Source organism: Rattus rattus, chromosome 17 (genome assembly GCF_011064425.1).
Source record: "Rattus rattus isolate New Zealand chromosome 17, Rrattus_CSIRO_v1, whole genome shotgun sequence".
Taxonomy (NCBI): Eukaryota; Metazoa; Chordata; class Mammalia; order Rodentia; family Muridae; genus Rattus; species Rattus rattus.
In genome coordinates this window covers 21,558,528-21,571,876 of record NC_046170.1, presented here as the reverse complement: position 1 = coordinate 21,571,876, position 13,349 = coordinate 21,558,528, and the positions used below count along the sequence as shown (strand labels likewise).

At 45.1% G+C, this 13,349-nt stretch overlaps 1 protein-coding gene across 1 annotated transcript in view; it reads left to right on the top strand.

Moving 5' to 3' along the window:
• Slc10a7 (solute carrier family 10 member 7) overlaps nucleotides 1-13,349 on the top strand; it is a 227,328-nt gene that overhangs the window by 18,216 nt on the left and 195,763 nt on the right. The window contains exon 4 of the mRNA XM_032887391.1: nucleotides 1,810-1,885. Within this exon, the coding sequence (XP_032743282.1) occupies nucleotides 1,810-1,885 (76 nt within the window). The remainder of the gene's footprint in view (nucleotides 1-1,809; nucleotides 1,886-13,349) is intronic.

Below are 13,349 nucleotides of genomic sequence, written 5' to 3'. Positions count from 1 at the left end.
CCCAGATCCCCTTGTTTTTAATTTTATCTTGAGGACAGGTCTCACCATGCTGCCCAGGCTGGCCTCGAGCACCTGGGCCTCTCCTGACTGTCATGTCCACTGGATCCTCTGAGCTTTCCTCCTGGTTAGGCTGTCCTCTGTTCAGATGCTGAGGGATGGTTTTCGGTTTTAGTCCTCAGATTTGCTGCCCTCGTTCTGACTGCCCGCTGTGCAGCGTGTTTCCTATACCAACTGAGAGAATATGTTTACTGTCATGGCCTTGGACGTATGGACATAATTTAATAACAGATTTAAAGTCGGTATTAGAATTCACCATGGAGTGTAATTGGAGGTGTCCACGGTGACTTTGCAGCACGAGAGTGTTGTTGCGGAGATGAGAGGTAATTGTAAAATACGAACTTGTCAAATATTCTTGAGCTTAAGATGTCACCTCCAGGCTTTACATTTTACCAAAAGATCACTGAAGATGCAGAGATTTTCTTTTGAGCAGGGTATTATGTTGCCTCGGTTGGCTTTGAACTCTTGACAGTTTTTGCCATGTGTTTGAGCAGCTGGGACCACAGGTGTGTGCCACTGTACCAGTTCCTGAAGCTGTCTATGGCAGTAACCCAAGACCACGTTACCTATTTACTAACCCTAACCCCTACCTCCTAACCCCAACCCTAACCCCTAACCCTAACCACTAACTATTAACCCCAACCCTAACCCCTAACCCTAACCCCAAACCCTAACCACTAACCATTAACCCCAACCCTAACTAACCCCAACCCAAACCCCAACCACTAACCATTAACTCCAACCCTAACCCCCAACTCCTAACCCCAAACCCTAACCACTAACCATTAACCCCAACCTAACCCCAACCCTAACCCCAAACCCTAGCCCCTAACCATTAACCCCAACCCTAACCCCTAACCCCTAACCCTAACCCCAAACCCTAACCCTAACCCTAACCCTAACCCCAAACCCTAACCACTTACCATTAACCCCAACCCTAACCCCTAACCCTAACTCTAACCCCAACCCTAACCACTTACCATAACCCAGTGCCCTTTTGAACTCCATAATCAATGTTTGGCGTATGTGTTTTAATGAGACAGAGTCTCATGTATTGCTGGAACGGATTATAGGCATGCCTTACTTTTATTTTATGCTATTATTAGCTATTATTTGTGTTTTTTGAGGCAGAGTTTCTCTGTGGAGCCCTGGCAGTCTTGAAATTCTCATTCTGTAGACCAGGCTGGCCTGGAACTCAGAGACCTGCCCGTCTCTGCCTCCCTGGTGCTGGGATTAATGGTGTGCACCACCACTGCCTTATAGTATATGGTGCCAAGGATAAAACCTAGGGTGTGGTGCATGTTTAACAAGTACTCTGCCAACTACACTAAGTCCCTGCCCCTCAACGTGTAAACACGTTAAGAAAGCCACCCAAGGGACTGGAGAGATGGCTCAGCGGTTAAGAGCACTGACTGCTCTTCCAGAGGTCCTGAGTTCAATTCCCAGCAACCACATGGTGGCTCACAACCATCTGTAATGGGGTTGGGTGTGTCTGAAGACAGCTACAGTGTGCTTATATACATAAAGTAAATAAATAAATCTTAAAAAAAAAAAAGCCACCCAAGCCGGTAGAATGCAGTGTGCATTCAGGGTTCATTTTGTCCCATGGTGTCTCAGCTCAAGAAGGAGGGAATATGTATCAATAAACACTGGGTTCTTTGTTCTGCTCTGCTCTCCAGGACTAACTAGTGGAAATTATTTCTAACTGGAAAGGAGGGGCTACATACAATTGGATTTTCTTTTATCTTTCAGTTTGCAGACAGTAGGCTGCATGCCTCCCCCTGTGTCTTCTGCTGTGATTCTAACCAAGGCAGTCGGAGGAAATGAGGTGAGTTCTGGAGATCTGATTTAATCATGTGTGCGCTGTGCTTCTGTCTGGCTCAAGGCTGTGCTTCGGACATGAGAGGATCAGCAGAGCTTCTGTGAGCCGTTGATAAATGATGTGGTCCTTGGTGTGGACTAAAATGATCCTAAAATTGGTGCTGAGTGGAACTAGGTCCTTACAAGGGAGAAGAGTGAGGTAGCGAGGGTGACCTTCCTCTCTCAGCAGGAAGCTGGGGATGATGGAAGTCCAGAGGAAGGAACCTTTCCTACCAGACTCACGGACCCAAGACTGTGGCCACCAGTTCCTTGGGGAAAAAAAAAGCCAAAATGTTAATATATTCAATTACCGGGCAAGATCCAATATGTTTAGTGGCAAATACAGATGCTATGAAATAAGAAACCAGGCCACATTTCTAGGATGCGCTCAAAGCAATTACCCAACGGTGGCCAAAGTCTGTTAAAATTCAGATCGCAGCTGTCCACCTGCAGCTGTGGCAGCTGCTCCTTGGTTGAAAGGCCTGGTGACGTCACACTGAGGGCCCTTCCTTTCCACCTGTTCTTCTTCTGTTCTCATCTGTGAAGAAGGTGCTCTCAGGGAAGAGGGGAAGATGTACTAGGGTACCCCACCTCATTCCTAGGGTTCTGCTTCCTGTTACAATTTTTATTCATTGTTTCTAAAAATACTTTACTGCATGCCTGCTGTGTTAAACTCATTGCATGAACTATACACATATTCATCATCTCTCATATCTATCAATCACCTATCAGCTGTCAATCAGTCTGTCATCTATGTACCTACTTATATTGTTTATCATCCTACCGTCTAAATATCATTTATCAACTGTATTTCTACTATCTGCCATCTAGTCATGTATCTATGTATCATTTATCTACCTATCTGCTTATCATGTCAACCAATATAATTTATCTAGCTATCATCTATATATCTATTATCTATCTGTATATAATTTATTTATCACCCTCCCCCTCCCATCTCACTCTCACTCCCAATCCGCCCTGTCTGTGTCTGTAAAACCATCATTTAAAGGGAAGGCAAGTGTCATGGTCACATGTGTTCTTGTGTCTAGACCCAGTTGTGTCTAGCTTCTTGGAGTAGGAATTCAATGGCATAAGAATGCTAACTTAAGGGCTGGAGAGATGGCTCAGTGGTTAAGAGCACTGACTGTTCTTGCCGAAGTCCTGAGTTCAATTCCCAGCAACCACATGGTGGCTCACAACCATCTGTAATGAGATCCCATGCCCTCTTCTGGTGTGTCTGAAGAGAATGACAGTGTACTCACATAAAATAAATGAATAAATAAATCTTAAAAGAAAAAAAAAACATGCTAACTTAGCAGTTTCTTTATGCCGAGTGTCTCATTTGCCACACAGTTTGGTATGTCTAGTCTAGAGCCTGTGTTAATTCACTTAAAGGCATTGTGTGTCTCATTGTTTTGAATGCAGTTTCCTTAAGAGGAATGGCCACTCTCAAGGGAGTGAGCACACTCATTACCTCCTGTGTCCATTCCATGCTGTTCAAAGCGAACACTGGGAAACTATGAAGAGCAGAGGTTTGTGTCCGCAGCCTGAGAGGTAGGCAAGTCTAGGTTGAGAGGTCTGAATCTGGTGAGGGTTTTCTTGCTGTCCCATCCCTTGGTGAAGGCCAAAAGGCAAGAGAGAACTGGTGAGAAAGAGCAGGACTTCATAGCCGTGAGCCCCTTTGTATTTAGTTAACTCATTCTCAAGGGTGGATCTCTTAGGCTCACGTCCCTCTCAGTAGGCTGCACCTCCCAGTGAGATGACTCTAGAGAAGTGGCTCCCCAACTTCTAATGCTGCAACCCCTTAATGTAGTTCTCCATGCTGTGGTGACACCGACTATAAAATTATTTCTGTTGTTACATCATAACTAATTTTGCTGCTGCTATGGATTGTAATATAAATATCTATGTTTTCCAGTGGTCTCAGGTGACCTGTGTGAAAGTGTCATTTGACCCGCAGAGTGGTCAAGATGCACAGTGGTTCAGAACCGCTGTGCTAGTGGTTAAGTTTCCAGTAGGTAACGTCTGGGAGCACACTGACCTCACTTTTTGTTCTGTGGGGGTCTTGCTGTGTTACGCAGCCTGGCTCCCGTCTTAGCCTACCCAACAGTTGGGACTCCAGACATGCCACTGTCTGCTGTGGGAGATGCACTGAAACCACAGCACCCTGAAAAGCTCCCCGCATCCCTCAAACGACCTCTCCTCTTGCCCTTTCTAGCGCTCCTCCGAAGACACAGGCAACCTTGGCTCTTCTGTCACTGTAGGCCAGCTTGCATATTCCAGAGTTTTATAGAATGGAATCCTACAGTGTCCCTTTCCGCTTTTGTTTTTGTTTTTGTTTTTTTTTTCCTGGCTTCTTTTACTCATTGTAATTATTTCGACACTTGTCTATTTTGTGCTCATCAATCCTTTGGTTTCTGTTTGTTTGTCTGTTCGTTTGTTTGTTTATTTTTGGTGCCGAGTGGTGTGCACAGAGGTACAGATTGTTTATGTACCTACCTGTCGATAGACATGGACAGTTCTTGTTTGGAGGGGAGAGTTTTCATGCACTCTTCTTAACTGGACCTGCTCTGCCCTTTCTCTGAGAAAGATGCATTAATGGAATAGTTGGATCCTTTGATGTTTCATTGCCTTTGAAACAAGGAAGAGTCATCTTTGTGTGGCTTAATCTCCTGCTCATAGTTTCTGAAGTAGACAGTTTCCAATCTTTCTATATCCAGTTCTTTCTATATCACAAATGGATGTTTCACTGTTGAAAGAGCTTTCCAAGCTCACTTTCCAAGCAGTTGTATCATTTTACGTTTAAACCCGTGTTCTGTAACCTTGTCAGCTCTTGATCTTGGCAGTTTTAAAATTTTACCATTCTAAAATATCCATTTGAAGCAACTTTCATTCGCCTGATGTAATTGTCATCTCAGAGGCTTACTGCCGAATAAGCTCACCCTTTCTGTTCTTTCTGAACTCTGGCTGACTGGTTCGACTCAGCTATTCTGGCTATACTCTGGGTTTTGGGTTCTTGTCTTACAGACTAGAGAATGAAATTCAGAGATCATAGAGGGTGAGCTTCAGAGAAAAGCATAGCATTCTTCTGTAGGAACCCTAGAGAGGGTGTGAAGAAAGGAGGGGCAAGGAGGGCTCGGCACATGTGCCCCAGGGTGTATCAGAGGTCAGAGGACAACTGGTGGGAGTCAGTTTGCTCTGGGGCTCAAACTCAGGTCACCAGGCTTAGAGACAAGCACCTCCCCCTGAGCCATTTCCCTGGCCCCTAGTACACAGCTTAAAAATCCTATTTAGGGGTGGAGTTGACTAACAGTGTAAGTTTGTGACATTTAAGTGTTTAAATTGTCTTTATATAAATGCTGGGAACATGGTTTCTCTAACTGTTTCATGGCTGCTATTTATTTATTTATTCCAGTTATTTATTTATTTTTAGTGCATTTCCTCAGGACTGCAAAATTGTGAAATACTATTTATATTGTCCACCCAACCTACAGTGAGGAAGTGGTGTATACATGCATGCATGTCTCACGTGTGGCTGTGTGTATGTCTGTCTGTGTGTCTTTCTGAGCTCACGCATGCAATTGTAGCTTACTTTTTAAATAGGCAAAGCAAAAAAGCTTACAGAGGTAATCTCATTGCAAAGCATAAGATAATAAAATACGTTTTTTTTTTTTTTTGGTTCTTTTTTTTCGGAGCTGGGGACCGAACCCAGGGCCTTGCGCTTCCTAGGCAAGCGCTCTACCACTGAGCTAAATCCCCAACCCCTAAAATACGTTTTATAATTGCTGAAAAGCATGCACATTTATTTACTTAGATTTCTGTTTTCAATGTAAGGTTCTGGGATAAGAAATTTGACTCTCCCGCCAAAACAGCCTTTCAAAGGCTTTATAAGGAATCTTCATATTCTAATCTAAGTTACTTATGACTTACAGTAACTGCCATGGGAATCCCTTTTACAGAAGAAAGTTATTCTTTTTACTCAAATGAGGCACCTTCTTTTTTTTTTTTTTGGTTCTTTTTTTCGGAGCTGGGGACCGAACCCAGGGGCTTGCGCTTCCTAGGCAAGCGCTCTACCACTGAGCTAAATCCCCAACCCCGAAAGTTATTCTTTAAAAGGCAGAGAGTTATTGGCTTTCCAGTGTTGTTATAAAGACGTCCCTCCCACCTATGCTCATGTTAACTCAGAGCAAAGCACCAGCTCAGGTAGCTTTCAGGAGAGACACTCCCTGCTTTTGCCTCAGAATTTCTTCTCTTGGAAGCGTAGAGATGGAGAATTCACCCACAGGCCTTCTCTGAAACTGGAGCGAGTGGTCCTAACCCCTGGAAGAAGCTGCAGAGTGGAGAGGAGTGGAAGTAAGGACTCTGCCTTCAGACTTCTGGAGGGAAAAGGAAACAGCAAAGAAAGAAAGGATACCAGGAATCCACTGGATAAAGTCAGGACAAGAGGGAGAAGTTCAAATCCCATTTGCACTGCTACCCCTTACCAGAATCAGCTAGTACTACTGAAGAGGCCCCTCCATCTTCAAAGGACTCTTCTTGTAGGCAGGCTCTTCAGATTGGCTTCTCACTCCCCCAGTCCCCCAGGATAAAGTGTGTGCATCAGTTGCATGAGCACCGCCCGGGATATTACAGTGGTGAGCTTTCTGCTTCTTACCTCAGTCCAGCGTTGGTGGATGGGCCTTGCTATTCTCTTTGTCTTCCACAGTATGAAGTCTGTTTTGTCTGCAATGGTCTATAAGCCTGTGTGTGCATTTCACAGCGTAACACACCTCCGTGTCCAGCTTCAGAGATAGCATATTGTGTGTGTCTAGCTACGCGGCCAGTTCACCTAAGACTCTTCTCATCTTTACCATTTTTCCAATAAGGAATAAAGAGAATAGATAAGCTTTTGTCACAGAGAGAAGCCATCTTCTTCGAAGCTCTGTAACAGAAGATAGATTAGTGAGAAAAAAGGCAGAGCACGCTTGTTTAACTGAAGTTTTGCCTGACATGGGAGAGGCCTCCGAAATGCTGACCCAGAGTCTCAGAAGACTGCAGGTTTCTATATCGAGAGCCTGAAGTGTGTGTAATGGACGGCACGAGTGGACGGAATGGCTATGACCAGTGTGCTGAGGGGTAAGGTCTACTGGTCACACTTGTTCTAGTGTCCCTGTAAGGCCTTCTCTGCCTCTTTGTCCCCAGGCATGGCCTGCCACATGAGGATTTTTGGGAAAGAAAGGAGAGGTCAGTGGCTAATCTGGTTTTATGACCCACTAGCCAGAAAATGGAGGAGAAAGGAGGCGAGACCCTGTTTGTCCATTCACTGCTAAGGCAGCAGCCGGCATCCTGTCCTCTTGTGTGCAGGGCTTGTGTTCTGCCCTTCAGTCTGCTTGCCTTTGAGAGGATTCAGACCTCTAGTTCCTGTTAGAAACTACACAAAAATAGAAGAGTGAAATTATTTAGAGGGACCCTTTTCATTAAATTATTGTTTTCTTACCTTAACGTAGAAAAGTCCCAAACACACACAGGTGGATTTGAGTTCCGCCTGGGACGTTGGATTGTTTCTGGTTGGAGGCATCAGGTTGCTGTCTTCCTAGTGAAGGGTTACATTAGCTGGCGTCTTCTCAAATAGAAACTAACTGAGGTTTTTAATTATCTAGTATTTCTGAGGTAGAAGGATTTTAGACTCCTTCGATAACAGACACATGAATTCCAAATGCACTTTAAGGAAACATTGTGATTTGGAGAATAGAAGTGTGTGTATAGTTTCACCAATGGGGCTGGTGTCCAGCTCTCTGTTAAGGAGACTTTAGAGTTGTCCCCTGAGCAAAGATCTTTATTATGTGTGGTGAACTCTTTTAAGTCACAGGTGAAGGTCATGACTACCTGAGAGTATTTAAAAAAGGTCTTCTGACTGCTTGGAAAGCAAATGAAGCCCTCATTACCAGCTTTGAATGTGTAGCTCAGAGCTTTTTGCTAGAGGTGAAAGGTCAAGATCATCACAGTCCAAGTGGAGAGGGAGAGTTCAGTTCTCTGCTTATCAGGGTTACTTTGCATTATCAGTGGGGAGTCGGCTTTGCTAATCCAATGCATGAAGATAACGTTCATTGAAACATTTATAAAGGCAGTCAGAGCAAATCTGATCCACCCAGGGAGGACTTGGAGGAGAGGGAAACCTATCTGTCAGTCACTTCCCTCAGCAAGCGCTCATTCCTTCTTTCTCCTATCAGTGAGCGACCTATGCTTGATTCACTGGGTAGTGGGCTAATGGCAGGGGGAAGAAAACTCCCTGAGCCTTGCACCTTCTTACAAGCAGGCAGCTGTGTACGCCTGCAGCTGTGTGCAGGCCCCCAGCTGTGTACACCTGCAGCTGTGTGTACGCCTGCAGCCGTGTGCAAGCCCACAGCTGTAAGCGTGTCCCCCCCCCGTGGTGCTCAGCCTCATGCACTCATCTCAATGGGGCACACATTTTCCTTGGATGAGAGGACAGCAGGTGTAGCTGTAGCAACACAGGCCTCTGCTTCCCTCTACCCTCCTCGCCTTTAGCTTCAGCACAACTTCTGGCCCCGGGTTGGACTCTTAGGAGCACCATAAAGAGGTGCCTGGCTCCAATTTAAGCTGTTGTAAATGTGGTTAAATATACTTTTTCAAGGTTTTTATCTACTTCAGACTTTTTTCACTTAACTCCAATACCTTTCTGTCTATCTTCCATTCTCCAGAGCAGGCAGAATAATTTAGCAGGCAAAATGTCATCTGGTGGCCAAGTCGGTACGCCAGGAATCAGTTCTGGACTTCCTGGCTTCAGTCCTTGATACCACGGTCACTTCCCTGCATCTTACTTCTGTCTCCTTCACACTGTCCTCTGGATTTGATCTCTGGTGTTGTAGCTTCACTTTTTCACATTTAGCCCTTTTCCCACCCCGAGGGGCGTGGATTCCCAAGACCTGAACTTGAACAACCATCAGCCTGGCCAGATTCCCTCTTGGGAATTGAGTCCTCCCCCTCATCCCTTCTCTCTCTTCTTCCTCTTCCTCCTCCTCCTCTTCCTCCCCTCCACCTTGCCAGAGCTCAAGCATGTGACCTGCACTTTTGTGTAGAGCCCTGATTCTGACTGCTCTGCTCTTGGGTGAAGAGTAAGCAGGGCCCGCTTTAGGTGTGGTAAGGCTTTTTTTTTGATTTTATTTTATTTTATTTTATTTTATTTTATTTTATTTTATTTTTTCTGCCTTGGCAAATTCCAGTCATGCTTGAGCACTGGGTGCTCAGGCCTTGGAATCAAGCTTGCTTTGCATTCCTTTGTTTACTTTTACTTATCTGCTGGTTCCCCTGAGCTCCAGACTTCTCTGACCCTTGCTTTATTTAGCCTTTCAGGGAACAATAGTAATCACATAAGCATTTCACAGATGGCTCAAACGGCCCTGACTGGTCTGCACACGGAATGCAGGCAAAGTGTGAGGGGACAGTTAAGAAAGAACCAGTATTGTTCTCAGGTCAGAGCCTAGTCCTCTGATGTCCTCCCTCCTCCTCCAGAGTTTCCTTTCCAGACCAGGTCTTTGTATGTAGTTTCTACAGGCCTGGGATTCATTCTTAGCCTCCTGTGTGCTCAGGGTACTGGACTGCATTGCCACGCCCAGCTCTGTTACTTTTGAAATTGATGTTATTCCCCCGCTGGTGTAATGAGGCAATTCTGGCCAGATAAAGGCAGGCTTGCTGGGAAGCTGCTCTTAGGCAGCGAGTTCACTGGCCTAAGGGAAAGAGGTCAAGGAAGTTGCCATGGGAAGGGAGGGAGAGAAAAAGAGGGGAAGAGGGAGACCAAAATGTATAGGTAAGAGCCTCTGGGACAAGGGTTGAGGGCAGGGTATGCCAGGTAGGAACTGAGGAATGTTGGGAAGACCTAGAGGCCAGGTCTGCTTTGGTGTGTAACATGCATTTTAGCCCTTGTCCCATGGTTGAAACCAAATGAAAATAGCTTCGTTCTTCTAAATATCTCATCTAGTTGCTCTCTTCAGTGAAAAGCATGTGTTGAGTGCTTGCTATACCTTTCTTTGTTTAGTGCTTTGTAAGAGCTTCAGTTTAATAAGCAATACATAGTGAATAAATGTTAAGTCACTAGTATAAGATGACCAGTGTTTTAAATAAATTTACAGGATGGTGGATATTCAACTACATTTAATAAATTGGATAACTACAGTTTATTAGCATGTTAGCTCTCTCTCTCTCTCTCTCTCTCTCTCTCTCTCTCTCTCTCTCTGTGTGTGTGTGTGTGTGTGTGTGTGTGTGTGTGTGTGTGTGTGTGTAACCTGGAATATTCATGTCAGGTATCCAAGATAATATCTTCCAAGTACAAAAGGTCTTAGCATTTGGAACCAGAAGGATTGAACAAGCGTGCACAGTGCTGTCCTCAGGCTCGGCGCCTAGGAAGGAAGGCACCCTGGCACCGTCCTGGAAACAGGCTGAAGCCCACAGGTGTCTTCTCCCTGCCACCATAAACATTTGCTCCTGATCTAATTTTCCTTACATCACAGTGTCTATATGAATCATGGCCTGTAAGAGCATATTGAGGACCAACTGTGGTTAATGACCAGGCTCCTTGTCTCAGTGCAATCTTGGATCCCTTGCTGATTGTGATGAAATGCTAGTCTAAATAACAACACTATTCTCTTAATAGTCTTGTAAGTAATGTTCAATTTATTCTGTCTTATAATAGTTTGGTTATCTTTACCTTTATTTCCAGATTCTGGGTTTCTGCATTTTGAAAAGTTTTGGTTCCTGCATTTGCATATAACTATGAAGTTGTTACTTTTGGAGATGGACCTTTTCTCAGTATTTTGCTGGTTTCCTGGGTTTGTGGAAATAGGAAGAGGTTTAGCGTCAGCAGTCAGCTCTGTCTCCTTGGCCCCATCCCTAGCTGGTTCTGTGCTCTTGGTCCTTAGCTATATCTACGGTTTGCTTCTGCTCATTGCTGTGGGAATGCACAGGCCTCCTAAACAGGCATTTGATTTCATATGACGCGGCTGCTTACTGTGACCACAGAAATCGTGGAGTCTTGCTCGATCTTGGCTACAGTTTTTAAACCTACTCGCTCTCTGAAGATTCCAAGTTATGTCTTTTAAGTTATGTCTTTTAAGTCTCTAATTCCTGTAACAAGAATGTAGTGAGATTTTCAGGAGTACTCATGGATCACTTGGATCCTAACTCAAGGTCTTAATACATCAAGAGGGCTCACCAAGATGTGTTTAATCAAGTGTCAAGGTATTGAATTTGTATGCTATATTTAGAATTTAGCTATTTTCATTTTTAAATATATCCCACTTCTAGAAGCTGAGTTTCCCAAAATATAGCCATTCTGTGTAGCTCCTTCCCTCCCCCCTTATCCCATCTTCCCTGCCCTCTCTCTCCCTTCCTTCCCTCCTGTGCATGCTGGGAAGGATCAAGCTAACTTATGTTCACTGAGTTCATTTGGGAACCACAGTTCAGAGCCACACTCCTGCAGGGGAAGCTGCAGTCCATACCGTGTGAGTCTGCTGCTGTCTGCTGCTGTGTTCCTGCACGGACTCCCACACTGGTTCATGCTGGGGACTCTCAGGCTCCCAGCTTTATGTCACTTACAGGCATTTCTTGTGGTGTTGGCCACTTGGAGAACATTGTCCTTCTGATTTCGTGTTGGGCCTCTTTAGCCTGCCTGCCCTGCCCACAACAGCCTCCTCATTCCCTCAGTTCCAGTTGACGGGCCCCGTCCATCGGTCAGGGATAGCCCCCTCTAAGTCTAGATCAGTGCTGTTACGTGAATTATTCCCTTTGTGTTCAGAAGTGTTTCTCAGTCACTGATCTGTTCAGTGTGTTCCTTGAGACAATGTTATTGTAAAGTTCAATGTAAGTATAGTTATGTTCACTTTGGTACACGTTCTCAAGTAGGTGGACCATGACAGATTAGTTCTGAAAAAGCAGTCTAAGAAACTAAAGTGGGAGGTAAAGTATATTTATATGTTCCAGCCACTAATTACTGTTTAAGTTCATGATGGGTTAGCTTAAAAATGTTTCTCCATGTGTGCAATCCCTTTTATGAAGGCCAAGGGACGGATATACCTTCAGTTTCATGTGAGTTTGCAATACGTCCTTTATTGAAATAGCTTGTCATTACAAAGGTGACAGGGCCTGCGTGTCCCACTCACTGGGTCAGGGCACTTGCTGTCAAGCCTGACAATCTGTCAGTCTCCTGAACCCATGCGGGGAGATCAGAAAACTGACCCTGCCATTTATGCTCTGAATGACATGTGCATGCTGGACATGCTTTTGTCCAAATATACGTGTGCATATTCACACAAAATAAGTGTCATAAAAATTAAAAACATTACATATACATTGTCTTTGTACAAGGGCATTGTTGGCATGCACTTGTTCTTCCAGACTTTTTTATGTAGCCCATTTGCCCAGAGTGTGCCCAGCAGGGGCCTATCCTACACACATAAGAAGATGTGCCTGCATTTGTGGCGCCCCTTACCGTCACAGACATGCTAGTGCGGGCTCTGCAGCAAAGGGAATCCCTGTATTCCTCAGAGCACTCTTCTTCTAAGGTAGACACCATGCTTTACCCATTATACAGATGAGAAATGGACACAAAAAGAGATCAAGGGACGTGTCCAGGGTTGTAGAGAGCAAGAACAGAGGAGCCTGGATGAGGACCTTGGTTAGCTCTTTGCGTCAGTGCCTGGCAAAGTGCTCGTTATCCTATGCTACCTCGTCTGTCCCTGGCAGTAGGGTAGGCATTTCTGAAGAGAAAGCTCATATATGACTTAGTGCTTGAGCCGCCTTGGTGGGAAAATAAGGGTTCCCCCAGAGAAGCCCAAACTTGGTAAAAATACCTCGTTGGAAGTTGTTGACTGGGTATGTTCTCTGACTGGTAGCCTCTTCCCTCAGGGAGCACTATCTCTTTTCCAAGTCCTCCGGTCTCCCCTGGGGCCTACACATCTTTAGCATAGCGTACTGGGAAGGCTTGTGTGCCTCACAGATGGGTCTTCCTCCATCAAATGGGTGTCTCTCGTCCACAGTTGTAGCTGCTGTATGCAGTGTGCAGATGCACAGTCAGTGTACCTTCAGTTCCATGACCATTCATTCAGATAACGAGTGCTTAGGGGATTAAGAAGACATCTGTCCCCGAGAGTATCTTTACCATGTGCGCCAGTCAGTGCTGCTGCTTTGACAGCACTGTGGCCAAAGCAGCTCCGGAAAGCTTATTTTCTGTTATGGTTCCAGAAGGTTGAGAGTTCATCTTGAAAGGAAGCCATGACAGCAGCCAGACATAGCAACAGGAAGTTGAAAGCTTACATCTCCAAATGCAGATACCAAGCACAGAACAACCAGGAAGTGGGGAGAGACTGTAAATGCTCAAGGCCCGCCCCTAACGGTGCACTTCCTCCAGCAAGGCCCACCCCTAATGACACACTTCCTCC